Source organism: Atractosteus spatula, chromosome 5 (genome assembly GCF_055471065.1).
Source record: "Atractosteus spatula isolate fAtrSpa1 chromosome 5, fAtrSpa1.hap1, whole genome shotgun sequence".
NCBI lineage: Eukaryota > Metazoa > Chordata > Actinopteri > Semionotiformes > Lepisosteidae > Atractosteus > Atractosteus spatula.
The window spans coordinates 33,171,607-33,194,679 of NC_142710.1; the positions used below are offsets into that span (position 1 = coordinate 33,171,607).

General features: G+C 35.3%; 1 protein-coding gene across 1 annotated transcript in view; it reads left to right on the top strand.

The window, feature by feature from the left end:
* Window positions 1-23,073, top strand: part of LOC148834983 (catenin alpha-3-like) — a 634,761-nt gene that overhangs the window by 451,285 nt on the left and 160,403 nt on the right. Inside the window, exon 10 of the mRNA XM_088915226.1 lies at window positions 12,945-13,037. Coding sequence (XP_088771352.1) covers window positions 12,945-13,037 — 93 coding nt within the window. The remainder of the gene's footprint in view (window positions 1-12,944; window positions 13,038-23,073) is intronic.

Here is a 23,073-nt window from a genome sequence, read left to right on the forward strand (position 1 = left end):
TCAAATATAACACTAAGATAGTTTATTTCCTTGGCTAATGTGTTTCTTAAAGGTTATATTGCCCAAAACCCTAAAGGACATTTTTGGACATTTGCCTCACCACATAAAAAATATGAATTGTACTGTTAATTTTATGAAGCAGGCAGAGTGAGTCATTCCAAAGGGTCCTGATTTACAGTAGTTTCTTCCAAGGTGACTGTCAATCTCAATGGCAGAGCCACTGAAGACTCTTCAAACTTTTGAACTCACACAGGAGAACACAAAATCAAAATTGTTTGAAAGTTAAGGGGCATTGCAAACAATGAGGGAAACCACAATTCCAGGACAATATTCGGTTCTCCATATTATAACTTCAAGATTCTCATATTCAGTTTGCATTCATAAGAATGTGTGCTTATAATTGATTAAATGGCTACAGTATACAATATTACATTTAATAGAATTAAGAGTGCAGTAGTTATTTTGAATTTAAGTGGAATTTGATTTAAAATTCAACTAATAATTTTGAACAGTAAACAGTTAATGTTAACATCATACTGTATCTATTGTAGTTCCACAGACTACAAATCCTTCCAATAATTTATTTTCTGTCTAGAAATATATATATGAAATGGCTGAATTTATATTAATATGTGTGAAATTCTTCATTTAGTGCAATCCAAAAGCTATTTGATTGCTAGACAAATTGGTATAGGAGTGAATGTGGGAAAGTCTCCCACTCTTTGGCTAAAACCAGGTATTCCCAGATCTGGTTCCACAAAGCTCATTGTTTTAAATGAATTTTTTCAAAAAGAACCATTCAATTTCTTTGTTGTTTACCATGCTCTACAGTGTGCACTTCACAAAAAAGGTCACACAGCATCCAGTAAACCTTTTGCCCAATCCCACTAAGTATCTCTGCTGGATTCCAATTATAGTGGCTCACAGTGAAAGCCTCTGAGAACCTGAGGCTTAGATTTTACCTTGCTGGGGCACTGCAAAACATAATGACAAAGACTTCAGAATAGATCATGTGTGTGTGGGTGAGTGGCCCATGCTAGGAAAGTTCCTTTAGGTTAATAAAGATTAAATTTTCCTCAACTGTTAGAACAAAAACTCTAAACACATTGCACATTTAGTCAGATGCTACATGGCAGCAGTTTAACACATTTCAGAATAGCAGAATAAACAGGACATCTAAATTAACCAAGAATATATCTTTATTTCTTTCTTTTTTCATAAGTGGCAAACCTGTGAGGAATATTTCTACTAGATACCACCTCAACTGAAATCAGAGCATTAAAATAAAATAATCTACAGTTGACTCCTGTAGCCTGATCACCTTTGAGCCACTCGTCCTTTAGTGCACCACAGGTTCAGTTCTGAGTCACATTCCTTGCCAAACAGGACCACAACTTTTCACTGAAGCCTCCTGTGGCCACTGTGCCATTGAGAATATATGTTTTCTAGATATGTTTAATTAAATTTAATTTTTTGGAACATTTACATATTTAAACATAAACATGGTTGGGATTAATAAACAGTACAATATATTCTGTATAATATGTACAGAAAAATGATTAGTTTAAATAATGTAAAATGTGAAGTTCTAAAGAAAATCATAAGGCAGGATCCAGCCATGAATTATGACTTTTACAAATTGTAGAATATCTTCTTTTGTATTCCATTAGTAGTTTGCAGCTGTAGCATTTTTTTAAACTTGTCTAGACTTAATATTAGGAATCAAGAAGTCTACCAAATTAAAATAGTTGAAAAACCCGAATGGAATAAATGCACTAAACCACATAAAATCTACACAAATTTGTATTACGTAACAAATGTGATTCTACAGATGCAAGTTATAAAAAACTGACATGGAACTGAGAGGGGGGAGAGAGAGCTCATTTTATTAACACATTCATATCAGTCTTCTAATCAAACCTTCCTTTGAGGTTCTTCATTAGCTTGGTTTTCTACCAGTCTCCCATGGTTAAGAGTTTTGCACTCAAATTTAAATATTTCAGTATTTACAACATTTGTGTAATACAAACTTGAGCATTGTTTTGGAAGATTTCTCTTGCTACCACATTTATGAGCAGTAAATCCATTTCATCAGTAAAGGTATATTGTTCTCCCAGCTCATCATGCAATTCATCTTAAATGGCTCTATTACCGTTCAATTTCTAATTGTTGGAGATCATAAATCAGGATAACTATCTCACAGATCTTCTTTGTTGTTTCACATTTCAAAGTTCTGAATTCACTGCTTCTTCTTCATCTTTTGACTCCTTTTATCACCCCTGAATATCTGCCATCAACATCTCAACCACTGATACACTAACATTTCTCCTCAAGGAAAAACAAAACCATTTAATCTTAGTCATATTTTTAAAGACAAAAATATACAATACTACATTAGTCCTTACTGTATGCTATACTCAATTATTTCTAGTTCTTGCTAATTTCTTAGTGAGCATCTCAATGATTTGTTATTGGTTTCTTTCATGTTCATGGAATTCTAACAATTCCATTGACCAGTACTCAGGCTATTTTTCTCAAACACAGCCTTCTCTGGAGCTTGTCTAGACGTTCCTACCTCATTAAACTACTTGGACACTGGTCATTAGAGATATATCATGCCTACTTTGAAATCAATACTGATGTTCATAAATAAAAAATGTCCTTTCCGTTATCTATCTAGGTGTGCAACAATTCAAGTAACTTGTCCCAGAGGGCCATTTTCTTGTTTTCTCAGTCCTTAAACTTCTGTATGTTATTTTTCCCTTCATTTCTACTTGTTTTTGAGTCCCTCCCAATTCTCTTTCGAGGTACTAGCTTTTTCTTCCCATGACCCTAAGCCATGACTAAGCACTCAATAAACATTCCCAGCACATGTAATTGGGGTCCTATTCCTTGTGAAATGGAATTTACAGTAAAGGTCGAGCAGGGATGATGAGTCAAATTGGGCAACAAAGTGTAATTATTCCTGATGTTATTTCCCAAAATAAGTATATAAATACCTTATGTCTTTTCCCCTTCACATTCATCTGTTGTATCTCAAGTGTGGATCTTATCCTCTTTGTCCTACACCCAGGGGACTGGCCATTATCCAAAATGATTAAGCCTCTTACCTGCTTCATCTTAGTGAGTAAGCATTTACTAAACATTTAGAAAGCATTTAATTTGGGTTTATTCCTCATTACCCAACCACCTGTTGTGTTTTCATCATTTCATGTATGTAAATATGTAAAGCAGAGCTGTCACTTGAGGTTTTTTTCCTAAAGCAGTGTGTCGCTGAGTACTTGTATTCTTTCTTCATATGTGGGTGGTATTTATCATTTTATTGTATCTTAATAACCTTTTGCTTTAAGCAATAATTAATCGAAACATGAATATCACTTTGACACAATGATACCTTGTGGTTACACATTCAAGGCAGCAAAACACTTATACAGTGGATTAACAAGATCAGTACTGGAATGTAAGACTGCTGCTGGTACTGCAGTTTGTGAAAGAGAGTGCCTATTAGGTTGACTTAATTTTGCAAAGACAGTAGTCTAGCAAAGCATAGTATCACTGTCTTGTACTCTGTGGCTTTCATGATTATGAGTAAAAGACAAGCACACTCAATTCAATACACACATACTGTATGTCTACACATTACTTTGTCCATGTGTGGGCATCTAAAAACACTGATATGTTTTAATGTTTTTTTTTTAAATGTAGCCTTGGTTTAACAAAGCAGCCATAGAACTAGAAATGAACCTCATTCATAGAAATGTTTTGATCTGCTGTAGATCATCTTGCATTCTGTTCCTGAAGTATTTAACCCCAAAGAATGAGAAGTACAGTTTCAGAGATTTCTCTTCAAATTATATCAAAATAGACATGCTTAAATCTGTTGTGAGTCATAACTGAAAGGATTTTGGAGGGATTCATTTTAATATGGAGATCACGTCATAATCCCTCTATCTGGCACCACTTTGCTTAATTGTTGTAGTCTCTGGTCAGCTTCAACAGAATAAAGAGATCAGGTAAAATACCTTTAACTCTTGAAGGTGGTCTTCTTAGGTGAGGCAGAATTAAAGTTTTTCCCTTTGAATGTAAAACTTATGCATGCACTGTATATATTAAAATTTCACCTAAACTTTTGAAAAGGTGCTAAAATCTTATCTCATGGATAGCTTAGAAATATTACAGTTTTGATTGAGAGCTTTTAATCAACAAAATGTAGAGCTTTTAATATTTGCTAAACACCACTGCAATATGTGGTGTCACAGTACATATTGTCATGGAAACGTCATCCTCCGCCACCAACACCGCCCCATACTGCTGCTGCCCAGTATGGGTTATTAGAGAACCTTGCGCCCGTGGGACATGGACCCACTACCCTGAGATTATGAGCAGGGTCGGCTCGTCCATATAGGCAGACTGGGAAATTGCCTAAAGCGGCATTTGAGCTAGGGTTGCCAAATGTACTGTGACGAGCTCGGTTCTTGGACTTGTGCCCTCGCCGCTCCTGCCCCTTTTCGTTCCTCACCGCATAGGCTCAAACCCGGGCCTCCAGTGTCGCTCAATAGGGAACTTGCCAGCTGAACTAAAATAGACCTCCATTAGCCCGGGTGGCCAACTTCCCTGCTATGTGCAGGGGAGGGCGGTGATGTCACCACACTGCAACTGGCTCGTACAACCTCTACGTTGTCCATTTGTTACAGTACCACTTCAAACTATTCTGTGACCCATTAGAAACTTGTTCACAAAGCACGTCATCCTACTGATCTCCCTGATCACTCTAAATGTATTGGAGATGTGGTTCCTAAGATTAGTTCGCACATATCCAAATCAGAAACCGTAGGTAAATGCATGCATTGAAGATGTGGTTCCCAGGATTACTGTTCGCACATATCCAAATCAGAAACCATGGGTAAATGACGAGATACGCGCCAAACTTAAAGCTAGGACAGCTGCTTTCAATTCTGCATACCATCAAATATCCAGGCCAGCTTCTACAGGTGCGCTATTGAGAGTATCCTGACTGGTTGCATCAATGCCCAGTATGGGAACTGCTCCGCCCATGATTGCAAAGTACTGCAGAGGGTGGTGAAGTCAGCGTAGCTCATTACTAGCTGTGAGCTACCAAACATCCAGGATATCTACTCAGCTAGATGTCTTAAGAAGTCTAGATCCATTCTCAGGGACCCCAGTCATCCCAGTCACAAACTGTTTTCTCTCTTACTGTTCGGTAAACAGTACTGAAGCATTCGGTCAAAGTTCAACAGATTACGAAACAGCTTCTACCTCCAGGCAATAAAACTGCTAAATAGCCAACCTCCAGCTCCTTCAGCAAATCACCCGTAATGGCTACATGGACATACAGTTTTCATTGTATTCGGCATACTGCACTACTTGGACATAATATATTGCATACACCCTGAATACTTAGCAGCTCTATTTAAGTTGAGCTTTGTCTGAGTTTATTTTATTCAATTTCTGTTGCATTATTATCTATTATTATGTAACCTTATTTTGTAACCTTAATTTTGCTATGTCCCCCCCGGTGAGCTCGTAGAAAAGACATTGCATTGCCAGCAACTACTGCTGCATGCTGTATTGTTGTGCATTTGATAAATAAACTTTGATTGATTGATAAATGGCAGAGGAATGTATCAGCCCCAGCTTGTGCCGCTCACCCCCAAGTCTGCTGTACTGGCACCAATTTCGATCAACTAGGGAGATTTTTCGTGTGGACAGCAAAGTGCAGCATGTCAAAACAACCAAAACTGTTCATCTGCAAATACAAAAAAGAGGAGACTGTTAAAATAGCAGAAACTCCAAAGACAGGCTTTGCCTCAGAGTCAGACTCTGTTACCAGCAACTGTGGACGTAGAGGGTTCTGCTTCCAAGGATATCATTAGCAGTAACTGCGTTAAGTCCAAAAAAGAGAATCACCAGCCAGTAACGTTACAAGCTGAGGAAAACTTGAATGATCCTGACAACAATTAACCAAGGACTTTGAGACATTTTGATACAGAGGGGACCGCATCAAGTCAAAAGAATCTATCTTCCCAGGGACAGCAGGCACAGAAATTTTCCGTGTCATTATAGTCGGACTTTAGCAAATGGGGAGAAACTGGAGAGGCCATGGGTTATTTATTCAATTAGCAAGGATGTTACATTTTGCTTTTGTTGTAAACTTTTTGGTGAAAGTGAGAGAAAATCAACTCTGGCAAAAGACGGTGTCAAAGATTGGAAAAATATGTCAATCATCTTGACCGCCCAAGGAAAGTTGAATGAGCTAAGTACTACTCAATAATCTTAGATTGTGTGTACACCCGACGTGAGTAGAATCGAACAGATGACAATGATCATGCACTTTGTTACTACAAAGGAAAACAGTGTGAAAATTGGAGAGCATTTCTTCAGAGCTGACAGGTTCTACAGGAGCCAGCATGACTGACATTTTGATCAAGAAATTTGGTGAATTGGGGATTGATATCATGGACATGAGAGGTTGGCTGAAATACGATGAATGACGGCGATTTTGACCAAGTAGATCAGCTTTTTCAAAGTGGGCAGATTTAAAATTTAATTGCAATAGCCAATACATTTCAGTTTCTTCCAGGTCTTTAGATGAGTCAGGCTAGGCCTTTGTGGATATACAGCTGTTAATACAGAGACTTACAGAGGCTCCAAAGAAGGTAAAAATATGGGATATATTTTTTTTGCTAGTTTTTGCTTTTGTGGTCATGTTTTGCTGGCTTATTGATTACTTATCGACGCATGTATGCTGAAGTGCGTCTTCCGATAAAAAAGTTTAATCGAGATCGATTCCCGTGGTGCTTTTCAGTTCTAAAAACAGTTTTGTGAAGCCCCGGTTCTCTATTTTAGATTAATATAAGGTTTTCTGTAATGGTTTTGTGGTGTTGTTTGTTAAAAATGAGATGCATGTACCACTACAATAACAGACTACCCCAGTCCCGTGGCCAGTCCCGCGGCGCACTAGGGGGAAGGAGCAGCAGAATGGCCCTGATTATGAGTCTCATACTCTGCAAACAGAGCTAGTCGGGGCTACATATTAAAATACATATGTATAAATTAAAATATGTATTTAGTTTAATATTTAGTATACAGTATGTCTACATGCATAAACACATGTGCATGAACATGCACATAAGCTACAGTATCAAAAAGTGATTTTAAACTTTATAAAGGCCCATCTCAGCAAAGAAAAATAAAATAATGATCTAGCTCTTTCTTTAGAGTGCTTACTTCTTCAACTCCTGACTGAACACAACAGACGGCTGATCTGCTTGTAATGAGAGACTAGATTAGACAATTACTTATCTGATTCTATTAGTCTTTTTGTTGAATCCATACAACTGACTAATCATTTTTGCTAGAAAGTTAAGGTGGCACAATGGTTGCTGCTTTAGCAGAGTCTTTTTAGAAATGTAATGGAACCAAGATATTGGCCCCTTTTGCCAGTATGTCACAATATGTAACAAAAAATAACAACTTTGAAAATTGTGTCCAGTCTTAAAGAGTGCCAGTGACTGCAAAGGTAAATTGGATTCTGAACTATGCTATTTGATTTTGGGTGTTATTATCGACTTGTATTTAATTTCGATATTAAACAAGTCTAATTTATTAAATAAAAATAAACCATCAGCTTAAGCAAACAGCGTTCTTTAACAAAGTAATGAGGGGTTTTAACAGTGAGAGAGCTTAGACTGATATGATCTTTCAGTATTTCAAGAGCAGAATTACAAAAAAGCACTGACAGCCCTGACAGAAAGCAAAACTGGTTCTCAGATCCACACCTTTGAATGAGGACTAGATGCTTGCTTGAAGTACCTCTTAGATAAGGCCTATAATTTAAAAACAAATAATGGTTAAAAAAAGCCATATTGTGCATCTTAATTGTGAATTTTTATTTTCATATAAAACTATATTTGTGTCATTGTGGTTAGCATTGCTGCCTTGCAGCATTGGGGTGCTGGGTTCAGTTCCTGGGGTGCCACAGTATCTGCATGGAGTTTGTACTGTATGTCGTCCCGTGTTCACATAGGTTTCTCCTGGGTGCTTTGGTTTCCACACAGAGGTCAAAGACATACTGGTAGGTAAAGTGGCTTCTGGGAAAACTGGCCCTGGCTTGAGTGTGTGTGTCTGTGTGTGCCGCAATGGACGGGCATCCAGTACAGGGTGTATCCTGCTTTGCACTTCTTATTTACTGAGATAGGCTTCAACTCGCCCACAAGCATGTATTGCATAAAACAGGAAATGGATGGATAAACTACTATATTCCCTATATTCAGTTCTGTTTTGAGGTTATGTGCATTAAAAAAAAAACAGAAATCAATATTTTGCTGTTTTGGGTGAATAACAGGAACTCCATGGCAGAATTTCCTTTCTCCTCTATTGCTTAAATAGTCAGAAAATCTATAATATTAAATATTAAAAAAAATAATAACATCTTTTCAGCAGCTATTGTATTAGGTTGAGGTACAAATGCTTTTCAACTGACAGTTTTAAATAGTTGCAAAATCAAAGCATGAGCTATGCTGTGACATTCTCAGACGTCACTCTTACCCTGTACCCAATTCTTTGACAGCACTTGAATGTGCTATATTGCATCACTCTCTTCACATTAAACATTAATAACTTTCTATGCCACTGCTCCTAACCGTAATCATTGGGTGCCTGAGAGAATATCTAAGGAATGGTGATGTTTTTAACCTGAATATCTAAATAGAGGTAGTTTGAGAGAGTCTCTGACAGATGTGCAACTTGTGGTGCTTGGCATAAGAATTAATGATGTTTGAAATTGTCCTAGAAAAATGGACTGTATGTTAGTACTACTTGATATTTCTTTTCCACAGAAAATTCAGTAATACAATCTTTCTGACAAAAATAAAAGAAATAATAGCAAAGAAATGCCTATAAAATAATTCAATGTGTAATGAAATTGGTTTTGTGTTAGTATTTAGAATTGGTAAAATAAAAACAGTTCAGATAAGTCAATAATCAGCTGGGATGATGTAATTAGTAGTACCACAGGATCTGTATTAGTATCTTTTTTCTTCATTAATATCAATGGAATATCCACGGCTTCAGTAAGTAAACTAACAAAGTTTAAACCACATCAAAAACAGTGGGAAAGCAGACACTTTCCAAGCTGCAAAAGATATGCAAGAAGACTTAAAATTCAAAATGGGGAAAACTTTAATTTTAATTTACATTATGTAATTAATGTAAATTAAGTGTAGATTATTACATGCAGACAGTAGCAACTATAATATGGGAAATGCTGAGCCTGAAGAGGCTACATAAAAAAGACTTATGTCTTTTATGTTCACACATTTAAATCTTATAATTTTACAATGCATAAGTCCTAATTTAGAATATTTTCTAGAATTTTGGTAACGTCATTACAAATAGTTTTGTTTGCTGAAATTTGCCACAGAAAAGTAAACAGAGACAGACACAGAAAACACTACAAGGGGACCTGTGAACACAATGGATTTGTCCAGAATCAACAGTGAAATGCAAACTAGAGGATAAAAAAGGAAATTATGGGGAATTGTCTTTTGCTACTTGCAACAAAAGGAGTCAGATGGGCAGAATGGCCTTCTTTCATTTGTATGAAAATCTCAGAGATGAAAAAGAAAATCAACCCTTGTCTATTCAATCAGCTATCACGGTCATGCTGTAAGTTTTATAACTGCAGGACCTTAATTTACCACTTGGTAAATTCATATTAAGTAGGACTGTTGTAATGCAGTATAATCACAAAATTAGTCTAGATCATAATTTTACAGCTTTAACGACTCACAGTGTTGGCAAAATGTCTCGAACCACATTTCATTAAAAACAATAATGATTTGCAGCCTCTTGGCTTCATGTGGCATCATTATCACTTATTAATAGATTTATTTTTTGACACTTGGTACTTTATCCTTTTTTAAATTAGATATTTAATTGGGAGCTCTGTCTCCTTAGGCTTGTCTTTCTTTGGCTTGTGGTCATGTCTGTATGCAAGATTTAATTTTCTGCAGAGATGATGATTGCCCCCGATACGCTGGAAAATGTAATCTAAACTAGACTGTGATTGAACTTGACATAGGTTAGTCACAGCATATGCCCTTTGTTTTATTCATTTAATAATGTGATTTATGAAAAATACAGGACTACATTAAAAGATAGTTGCCACTCAGCCATAGTAAATACAACAGCAAATAATAATAAAAACATACAGTAACCTATACTATTAAAAAGTAAAGTATAATGATTATTTAGATCCATCCGAGTATGAGTACGACATACCTTATTAATTAATTTTTTCAGGAATCTGTTTAGCATGGTTGCTGATTTTGTTCTCTTTAAACTTGATGGTATAGACTTTTTTTTTCTCAGCTTGGCACTTTCCCATTTTTTTGCAGAAGTAGGCAGTACTGTACAGGAACCCCTTTTAAAGCCAAAACATTGCTCTTCCTGATCTATACCAAAGATTTTAGATTTTGCTGTAGTTAGCAAACCAGTTAATTTTGCAGTTAATAAAAATAATTGAAGTGGCAAAAATAGCTCCAGCAAAGGACTTATAAAATAACTTAGAACAAATAACACCATACACATAAAATTGATGATTCTGAGTTACAGAAGGCTATCATGAAAGGGAATTCTTCTATGTTCCCATCAAGACAATGCAGGGGAATAATTAAAAAACCTAAAACCTAACAGAATGCTTTGGTACTATACAGTATATAATAGAAAGTGAAAATAACATTTAAGGCATTGACTGCTTTTATCTTAATTCTACAACAAAGGAGATTTGATCAAAATATATAACATTTTAAGCGTCAATCCAACAGAATACTGCAGATTCAGCAGTTAAACAAAGACAAAACTTAAAAGAGAATTTATTTAACAAGGAGAAAACACTTTACACATAACGTAATGAGAGACTGGAATGATTTTCTCAACCAGGTGGTTGAGGCTCAAATCTGCATTCCTTTAAAAAGTGACTGGACAAAAGCATATCTAAAATTAACTCTAAAATTAACTAAAAAAGAACCAAATTAACTCAAACCTACAAATGGCTTCTTCTTATTTGGAAGCGTTCTAATTTGATCATGTACCACAAAGATCAACCTTATTTTTGTTTTAAAAATTAAGCACCATTTTGGTCCGTTATTGTCCTTTAGTGACACAAATATCCAGTCATGATTCATCAAAAGAACTTTATAAACGTAATAAAAAGTGCAACTATATTGTGCAACAGTTGCCATGGTGATGTTGAAGTATTTGATATTTGGAATAAAAGTCTTATCTTAATAGGATCACTGGATTTGTAAATCTGTTACACTGACCCTGATGGCATTTTCTTACCAAAGGTCAATAAATTAGAGACAAAAAATTATCTTGCGGTAGTGTGCATATTTCAGTAATAAGATTAGTATTTTTCAAGCTTTGTAACTAGAAAGAGTAAATGAGAACTTTTTTGTTTAATGTCAAGGTAAGCTGCTTCATCAAACAATATTTTAGATATTGTTACAAATGAGTATTACGAAAATGGTGAAAATCAGGATTTGACCAAGCAGTTTAATCAATAAGTGAAATATTTATAACACCAAACTTGTAAGTATTTTCTAACAATATACTGGAGCAGCTGGTATAGAAGCACATGAATTCTTTGTTCTCTGGCACAGCTTTGTTGTAAGGAGTAACAATCCAGGCACGCTTGGTTAAACAAATATTTATTACAACGACAAAACACAAACTACACTACACACACCATACAACACACAGGTTACTTTATGTACAGTATTTACAAAGAAGACAATTCAGAGGCCAAACATTCTAATCACCCAGAAAAAAACCCAGACTTTAACTAAATAAAAAACTCTTAAATACTGCCTACAGAGGCCAAATAAGAGATAAGCTGCCTTCTAAATAAATGCAATACAACCTGCAGTTGAATCTCTCTCTCTGGACCCAGGATGTCACAAAATAAATTCTAAAATGCACCCACAAGCAGGAAAGGCGTCTTTAACCAAGGTATCTTTTACTCAGGAAAACCAAGTTCCATAAAAACACAGAATAGCATGCTCTCCCTCTAACAAGGTTCAAATACTTAGCTCCAGTCAGGTTTGATTTGGATGATCATGAAGTACGGGCTCTTGACTGGCGCAAGCTTCATGTCCCAACTCCTCTGGACTCCTCTCTCTTCTCCCTGCTTCCCTTGTTTCTTCCTCTTTTTTGTGCTATTAAAGTGATCTTATATTGTACGTGTGTCTGTACTGCTCTGTGACATTCATTAATTAACAACTTACATACTGTAGGTATACTAAGGTACTGTAAACTTTACAATTTGTATTGCTCAAGGGACCCCCAAGACCTCAGCAAACATCCTCTCTGCTTTGAAGTTAGAAGTGTTTACTCCTCCAAGTGTCACACACTTTATCTCAACTCTAAGAGACACTTTTCAGTCACCTAAAGCTGTAACAATATTATATACAGTATATACAATTATTCTAATTGTTTTTTAATTGTTCAGTATTAAATTCTGTTTTTGTTTTGTTCTGTTTAATTGAGTTCAGAGTTTAATGAAACAATTTTGTAATACAAAGTAATGAAAAAAAATGGAAAAATACTGTAATTTTGTCTTTCTTAATGGTTGTGACCTAGACTAAGAACATGGATTGTATCTACTAAAGTATAATGATTTATAACACAGCAGAGGTACTCAGATTTCATTAACAGTAAATATAAACAACTATACTTCATTTTGTGGATGGGAAATAAAGTCTTAAGAAGCATTACCTGATGATATTCATTTAGTTATACCTAATGATTATTTCTTAAGTTTATTGATATACTCTACAGCAGATATCCGGTTATTGATGTTACATTTTTTAAAAGGGATTGCTTTGTACTTCAACTATCTGCTTCTTGATTGTTGTTTTTAGGTAGCTAACCTTGCCAGCTCCATTTCGACAAACGACGATGGGGTCAGGATTGTTCAGATGGCTGCAAGCCGAATTGAGACTCTGTGCCCTCAGGTATGAAGCATGTTGCATGGAAAATAATACAAATTTGCATTGTTTTGGGGGTTCTCTAAGAGCTTTGTTTAGTTAACTTAAAAGTTTTATATTATTATTATTTTGACTTTTAAATACATTGACACTTGAACAATTTGCTGCCTTTCAAAAACAAGATATTGTAAAAACAACATTTTATAGTAACTGCGTCAACATGCGTAGGCTGCAAAGGAACAACATTTGCTTTTATCTTTTACATAGAAACAGATTCATTGCAAAAACTTCTGCTTTCATTTTGTATATTTCAACTTTATATTTATTAGAGAAATTCTTGCAACAAGTTTCAAAATAATGAAGTAATAAGCTATTCTTGGAAAGTCTCCATGTTTCTGGGGTCAATAGGCATTTTATTTCTGTGTCATCTTAGTGTTAATGTTGATGACTTAACTTTAAAGAGTATTTTATCTGATTCAACAAGGTGACAGCCAGGCTGTGCATGAGCTCTCAGTACACACACACATATTAACATTTATTTCTTATCAGTACAAATAACTACTGTACTTTTCACCTTCTAAAAGAAGTTTGATACGTGCCCCTTAAGCACCTGTATATGTGTTACTCTTCTCATTATTTGACTAGACAAGGTAACCTGAGGGTTCACTGTAAGCATTGCTGCTGTTGTGTCTTTTGTGATTCAGGCAAGTAAAACTAATGGCTCCTGCAACATGCAAAAGTTGTGAAGGATATTCCATGTATCTGGGCTGCTAACTTGTTTCCTGTTGCCTTTTTATGATCTGGGCCATATTTTAGTGCATAGCTATCAAATACGTACCCAAGTGTGTCACAACTGTGTCTGAAAAAGCCCAATAAATTAACTGAGAAAATAATACTCAATCTAAGCCCATTGTTGTACGTTAATAGTCTATAAACTCAAAGTAAGAAAGGATAGAAATATTGAGTTAGTGTCACATCAGCTTTTCAGTACCTATTAAGCTTTTTTATATTGTGCAGTGCACCGAGGTGTTTTGTAAACTTAGAGCATTGCCCATTTCACTATTTTTTATTACACTGTAAGAGGACCAGGGGAAGGGTAATTTATAACCGGTATTTCCGTAATGAAACACTGGATATACTCGATATAGACCTAGGCAAGATGGCCGCCAAGGATAACCAGCTGACCCGCTGTTGGAAAAGATCTATGCGGCGAAACAATGAGACACAGGTGAGCTGCGTCAGGAAACAGAATATAAATGCCCCAGAAGCAGTGAGCCGGTGCGGAAGCCGATAAGGTGAATGCGTTTTTGGAGGAAGGAGAGGTTTAGGATTGTGCTGAAACGAAATAAAGAATAACAGACTACAGGATACGGTTTATGACGAAGATTAACAGATTACAACTTGGATACGGTGCGGATTGGTAGGAACATACGAACTTGGAACTTTGGATCGTTTAAGGACACTGGCAACGGATTACGGAACGGAATTAGAAAGCGTACGTACAAAGAACAAAGAAGATCAGTGTGGTGTGAGTTATATCCCATTTACACCTGCTTTTCCCCCAGCGACACCACAACACATATTCAATTTGTCTATAAGGATATGGTACATATAGAAATTGAGTTTCTGGAAAATAAATATATTATTCAGCTACAAGGTGGCCGCAGCCCAAATTAGTTGCATTATAATACAGCAACGCTAATAGTATTAGTTTTAATACACAGGGTTAAAGAGTGAAGTTAATTTCTATTATGGAAGGTCTTGAGATTTCTGACACAGACACTTACAAACAGTGTTGAAAATTATATTTCTTAACAGGATCAGTAGTGACATAAGCATCTTGTTTTGATTTTGACCAACTAAGATCTTAATCTCACTCAACCTGCAGTTTTTATTCTGCAATTCTTATAAAATATGATGCAACCTACCTGTAGATGATGGAAAGAGTTGATGTTTTGGCAAACTGCCAATTTTCATTTTAATCATGGTTTTAATTCTATTTAATCATGTTTTTATTTATGTTGAACTATTTTTGTATTCAATTTGCATCACTTTCCTTTTAAGAAATGTTTTAGAAATACTGTAGTATTTCTACTAATAGGTACAAAGTGTTTATTTCTTGAAAGAAGAAGAGGGAAAAGCCTTTTGGTTGTGGAATCTTCCATAGTTTCTTCAGACTTCTTCATATTCACCACCTGAGAAAATACAATCAAAACATTTTTTTTGTATTTTTCAGTGTTGAATTAACCTCTACTTGTTCCTTTGTAACTTGCACAATGACACATCTCCCCACTGAAAACTAAATAGATTATATACTTGCACAATGTGACCCTCATGTTATCTGGATTTTACTTTATTATTTACCTTATAACAAACATGGTTTTGCTCTGTGCAATGTTATTGCAATTACAATGGAACATTTTAGAATGTTATAATAATATGTTGATCTTATAAGATCAATATTATATCTTGCAGAATATATTATATTTATTTAATAAATAAATACATTTAATACATTGTTTAATAAAACGTTAGCTACTGACATTAGCCTTCATGTTTCTTTCTTTCTTCAGAGCCACAAATCTAGCCAAAAGGAATGAGAACTTTTTTTTAGGAGCATTTAATTAATGAATTAACAATCAAACCCCGTAATCCTTGGAGTGGGCAAATAATTTTGTTAACATAACATTATTATCGCAAAATGTTTTAATGGGTACAATGGGTACAGTTATATACACTACCTGTACTTATTTTTGAATAGTAAACTAATATTCTCAATTGGTCTGTTCTTTTCATGATCATATCAGGATTATCTTCCTGATATGATAGTACAAATGTTTTTTTTTGTTTGTTTTTGGTTTACTATAATAAGCTCAGAAGATACAGATGATATTTAAAGTAGGCAAGTATAGTGTGTTACATGCAGGTAGCAGAAACTTCCACCCATTTTCTAACCAGCCTATCCAGCAAAAGGCACAAGGTGGGGTACACTCTGGTTTTATATGATGATAAAAATTCCAATTTAAGATACTTAACCAAGCATCATGCTTAAACAGGAATACTACTTATCTACTTATGAAAAAGACTTAGGTTTTTAACCTGACATCATTTTCATTTTCTAAATCAATGGTTCTCAACCTAGATCCCAGCAAACATCTGATTATTTTGTTTATGTGCTTCAGCTAAGTTTTTATTCAAAAGCAAAATGATTTTAATTTTCTAATATAGGTACAGTATATGTAACGAATCCCCACTGAAGAGATGTGGATCCTGTGCAGATGCAGGAGTAGGTAGGTCTCGAGGCAGGCGAACAATCCGGTAGGTCAGGCAAGTTCGTGGTCAAAAGGAGAAAGTTGGTTCGAATTTCAGGAAGTACAAATAATGGCAAACAATCTGAAACGAGAGGCAAGGTCCAAAGTCGAAAGGCAAAAGGGAAGTCCAGAATCCAGAAGAGTGCGAGGTACAGAATAAACGCCAGACAGAGCTCTCAAAGAGTAGACTCAATACCAAGCAGCAAGAAGCGGGTTTAAATGGCTTAAATACTGCAGCCAGCTGCACGGTAGGGCATCTGGTGCTGAGTTAACACGTGCGGAGGCGCTTGTAATTATCGCCCCCATGCTGGCACTGGTTAGCTCTCTTTGGGGTTGGTCTGGGCAGGTTGGCGGTCGTGACAGTATACACAGAAATTTTCTTTCAGCTCATAGAAGTTGTTTGTATGTACAGTAAGTGATATCAACAATTGAAATGTATGTTGTCTGATGTGTGTTATTTGATCCTTTTTACAGTACATTCCCACCTGTGTCGTATTTGTCAGAAATAAGTGAGCAAATTTTAAAATGCAGTAGGAAGGACTGCATGTTATAGGTGTTGGGAAGAATGTACTTTAGATTTTCAAAGCAAGGACTAAGTACAGAAAAAAGGTTAACAAGCAGGAAGAGTAATTACATGCATCAATTAACACCAGTGATTAAGGGCAGAGTTGGAATGAAAACAAGCAGACACAGTGGTCACTCAGGACCATGGATAAGACCCACTGTCCTAGAGAATATGAGGAAGCAATAAAAGGCAAACTGTTAGGATTTATAATTAATAATATACAGCTAAAATCAAGCAACTATTTTTTTAAATTGTAGAAGGCAATAGAAAAACCTTTATAATATTGTGTACAATTTTTGTAACCGTGTAATAAAAAGATATTTCTACTCAGTTCAAAGAAGAGCAACCAGATATGTTCCTAATATGGGTGGCAAAAAGAACTTGAGAGAGGAATATATTCAAATATTCAAAATGCAAAAGGGCATTGCCAAAGTCAGCATAGTGGATGTTTTCAGACAGTAATGGTAGAAATGGGGAAGAGAATAAAGTTTAAAACACAAGGTACTTATTTTATTCAATTTTCACAATGAAAATTTTAAAAAAGTCAAAGCTGATACTCTGGCATCTTTTAATAAATAACTGGATGATATTGGTTACCTATTAGCTACCAAATGAGCTAGAATGGCATAATGGTCTTCTCTTTTTCTATTTCTATTTATGCAAATTTATATGTATTTATGTTCAAACAGCACAATGATATATATTTAAATGTAGCCAGACTGCTGCTTATATCTGTATTTTTTAAGGGTTTTAAAATGACCACTAGTAGTCATTAGTGCTTATCAAACGATAACATGTCATATGGCAAAATTCTAATTTTCTCCAGAGGATTGAACGACTCACCAGGCCCAGTCATATTTAGTAGCTGAGGACTGACAAGACCAAGTTTCAGGTTCAGGTTGGCACAATTTGAATGTGTTAAGAATACAAGAGATTAATCCTTTGTCTGTTTAAAAATTCCAGCATATTTACGGGTGTGTCTTATCATCTCTTCATCCATTCTACCTGAGAATACTCTCTTGTCCTTAAATCCTGAATAGAAAAAAAGATAAATGCCATAATGTTTCTTACAAAAGTTATTCAGCTTCTGTACTAGACAAAAATTATTCTAAAAAAACATAGAAAATTAAACCTACACAGTAGTAAAGAAGAACTGAAATTTTCCATCGTTAATTACACATATAATGTAAAAGAGGATGAAACAAGAAGACTTTTGACATTAATTGTGACATCCAATTGAAGCAAAGTATAAGCTGTACCATCTCTCATTTATAGTTTTTTTAACTCTAACTGGATTTACTGTCATAAGGAATGTTAAATGTTCCTTTGAATTAAACAAAGAAAATGTTTTAAACAGCACATACTGTACATTCATGCCATGGCAATAATTGTTCTTCTGTTTTATAGCATGCAATTAAATTAAGGCCTTTTTTTGCTCTTGATAATTGTATGTTGTGAAATGAAAGTAAGTTCCTTTAAAAATAACACCCCCTTTAATTTGATTTAATAAAAGAAGTCATATTAACACAGACACTTTAACTGTTGGAGTTGCCAGAATACTATAAATACCTTTTTTTCTGCTTTGCAAAGAACCGGAATCTTTAGCACTTCATTTTGTACAAAGAGAAAAGCTTTAAGTGTATTTATGAAAAAATGAAAAATCATAAACAGCTACAGTAATGTCTACCTTTATTTACACTCAGTTGCTTTTGCATACAAGTACAATATCAATATACAGTAGAAGTCTAAAAAAACATATCAGGCTTAGAGTTAAAAAATCCTTACACTCCAGTCAAAGCACTTCACAGTTAATAGAGACTCCCCTCCACCACCACCAATGTGTCGCCCCCACTTGAAAGATGTGTTAAAATATCTATTATTTGGGTGTGTCTAATACTTCTAATATTGTGTCTAATGTGTCTAATATGTATAATTATTTTGTTTTGTTTTTAGGTCCTGTTCATTTTGCGAATAGTGTTTTCCAGATCACAATTTTGATAGATTTCTAATTATGCACTTGTCTGGAGAATTACAGTACAGTCCGCAGATTCAGTAGACTCAAAAACCATTCATTTCTACTCTGACTGGCAATGTCTCAAAATGTCCCATTTTGGAAATTCTCACTGAAACATTCTAATAATGCAGGATGTATTTTGCAAATGTATTTAGTTATTTAGAAGTCTTTCACAGCAGTGATCTAAAGAACAACATTGTTTTATTATTGACTTGATAGATGCACATGTGTATAGTGACATATAATGCTCTCATTTTAACACATCCCATAGTGTAGACATATAACCTGGCAATTCACAATTACTATACACTTCTATTTTTAATTCAGCCTCATGAATTTACCTAATGTTGTGGCAGACTCAAGTAACTGCATTTTTGTTTAATTTAACAACTTTGTAAAATGGAATATACTGTATATATATGAAATTTAAAAACTGATTATATTTATTAACAAGGGACAACAGAAAATTGCAGAAATATGTTTTGAGGATGCAACCAAAAACCGTGACCTCCTCCCAGAAAAACACTTCACTTTCTTCATGTTGTATTTATTTCATTTGAAGGATTAAACCTCTCTGCATATAGAGACTGAAATTGTGTGGAGTCTGAGTCTTTTACTGCATGTCTTCAATGATGAGAATAGTAATGTTTTGTTCATTTCCTTACATATTGCTGCGCCAATAACGATCTTCCAGTACTCAGAAAAAAAACTCTGGTTACTAAACCATCTGTTTCGAAGTGATTGAAAATCTGAGCTATCCACATGAATTAATCATTGTGTGGTATTCGATTCCCCTCAATTGGTCACACTCATTCTGCTTGTGGTGATAAAGCAATTGCAACAGATACCATGTTTTGCAAAAAGATGTTCTTCCAAGTAGACGAAGATATCCACTGTACCTTAAAAAACACATTGCTTATTAAAGGTGAATCTGTTCTGTAATAACCTGAAAATAATTCCATCTCAAATATTTTGACAGAGCCTATATTATCATTTTGTAAACCATAATAAGCACTGCATTTACAACTTAAAGAGAAACAAATTGTTCTGTTGAATTTCACAATTGTTCAACTTTTTTTGTTAAACAATCGTTAAACCTAAAGCATAGACTGCTTGTTTTTATTTCAACACAGCCATCACTACAGATGCAGCCATTCAAAACAAGCAGGCGATACCGCATTATTTTGCGATGCGCTTTACGCAGTCTACCGCGAGTTACCGTAAATTCTCGTATAGTACCGCAAGTAAAATAATAGTATCCGGAATTTCTGCAAGGTGGAGCTAATAAAGCTCAACCTCTCATGTTTGAGCTGTCGCCATCAAAGTCCTTAACGAAGATATTACTAATAGTATTAATAATGAATGACCTTGGACAAGCTGTAAACTCAAAGTATTGCCCTGGTCCACATTCTTTTTTTCATTGACCTTCTTTGTAAAAGTAACACCACAGCATTTCGCAATCACGCATTTGTTTCCAATCATGCAAAGTACAGTAATTTTTGAGAATCTCTGATTCACCATGCCTTTCACATGCTCATAAAAGAGATTGATTTAGGAACATAAGCATATTACTGTATGCAAACTACTGTATACAGTATGTATATGTATATTTAATGTCTTTACTGTGCCCGTTTAAGTATTGAATATTTATATGGAATTTTACCACTGAAGGGAAATCTTAGTAGCTGAGCATAAAAAGAATAGGAGCATACTGTAACGCGTGTGAAGGCCATAAATGATATTAATTTTGGAACATAAACATACAGTATATGGCTGGTCTCGGTACTTTAAAGAAAAAATACACACCAGTATTCCATTTCTACCTAAACATTTTAAGCATCGAAGTCTTTAACTAACGTGATACCGGAGTCAACAAGCATACTTTTAGAATTTGCTTAAAAGGGAATATAATATGGAATCGCGTATCTAAAGAAATTAATAACGATATAATTATATTCATGTACCGCAACACAAGCCGGAATCCAGCCGGAGCCAAGGTTTCCCTGGGTCAGAGATTAAATAAAACTTCACTCGCACCAAACAAATTTATATTTCTAAATATCACAACATGATCAAATTTAAGTCCTTTTAATAACAATGAATAGTCACCTATGCGTTACAATATAAACATTTATATTGATTTAAATCGCGTTTAAATCGCCTTTATTTAAAACCCATAAATAAAGCTGATACTGTTTAGACTTTTAATTATTTAAAAATGTATTACAGCAGCACAATGCACAATGCAACGTAAATCACTATCTTTGTCTTCTGCGTAATAATGTTCACCTCTCTGTCCAGCAAATTAACAATAGTAATAATAATTAACTTTATTGTATATGGCGCCTTTAAAGGTGGCTCCTCAAAGCGCTTTACAGGATAAAAACAATAACAACAATACTGTTAGGCTGGGCAAACGATTTTTTTTTAAAGAAATACAAAATGAGATATAATGATGTGTTCCGGCTTAGACATTAATGAAGAGCATAACACAGGGGCAGCATAGCGGTTGGCTCTGGCTTTCACATCTATACCGATGCACTGCAAGTACAACCCCCCTCTCTGCGGGAGTGCTGGCTGTGACGAATTAAACCGGTTTCACAGGTATTTTCAAAGTAGAAGGGGGCGAGATTTCCAGCGAAAGACACCTCCCCCCCTCCAAAACCCAGTAAGTACAGTACTTACTAGTTAAGAAAGCTAGGCTCCTCAATGAAATTGCTTTAACATGCTAATGCGTTGGTGTAACAGTCCGGGCATGGCAAGCTTCTAATGTCTCCCGACTACAGCGAAAGGAACCCTTCTTTCATTGGAAGACAATGAACATATTCTACCCGTAAATGAGAATATAATGCTGGCGCGTGGGCGCGGTGGGGTGCTGTACCAGCTGTCAAAAAAAGTTGTTTTTTTTTTAAAAGTCAATTGAGTGTCCATAATATTGCAGTAAGTGAAAAGACCACGGGCATTCTTCTTCCCCCTACATTCTCAGAGTAGAATAGAATTTATTATTAGCACAATTTATTACAGTGCTAAATTTAATATTATTGATTACTAATAATTTATGCTAACACCTAGCTTTCTTAACTAGTAAGTACTGTACTTACTTGGTTTTGGAGGGGGGGGAGGTGTCTTTCGCTGGAAATCTCGCCCCCTTCTACTTTGAAAATACCTGTGAAACCGGTTTAATTCCATATTAAATTCCATATTAATTCCATATTTAATTCCTTCACTTCTGCATAAGCTTTCTGGAGGAACAGTGGATGGGATGCGGCTCTTTCTGGGAATACTGCAAATTCACAGGTGCCTGACTTGATGGAATTCACATTATCATATTCACATATCACCCCCCCTCTCTCTCTCTCTCGCTTGCCCTCCCCACTGTGTATTGTCTGTTTAGGGCAAGCGAGAGAGAGTGTGCTGTCCTTTGACAAAACAAGGCTCGCCAGATAATGTGAATCAAAACCTGTTTTTCTGTGTGATGTGTAAGCAGGAACACATCATTATATCTTACATATGAAAAATACATAATATAGCTCCCAAACAAACGCAAACCTGTTTTTAATAAAATGCTTTTATTCATTCATAATCTGACAATTTCAGGAAGACTAAGGAAGGACTAAGGAAATTGTCATCTGTTGTTGAAGCTCTGTGAGCTCGGTGACTTTGAGACCACTTGTTATCCCAAGTTGTTTGAATCGCCACAATTCAAATAGAGAAAAAAGAGCTGACTGACAAGATTTAAGATGTGGCTGTCAATGTTGGATTAAAAAAAACACATTGCCCGACGTTAGTTGCATTGCTTGAAAAATAATTTTATTTTGAGAGACTGGATAATTAATTCAAGTGTTTTTTTAACTTCCTGAAAAACAAGTAATAATTTAACAATATGTGCAAACGTTTTATGATATGTCGCTGTTGTGAATGTCTGTGGAATGTATCTTATTTGCCTGTCTGTCCTGGCTGTGCTCTCTCGCTCGCCCTCCCCCCCCTCAATTCAATTCAATTCAATTCAATTCAATTCAATTCAAGGTGCTTTATTAGCATGACAGATGGGTACAATCAGTGTTGGGTATTTACTTTGTAATCTGAGGTCCTTTTAACTGTTTTTGCATCTATTGTATTGCTTTGAGATGCGACTTTTAAAGGTGATATATAAAATCAAGGCTTTAACTTGCT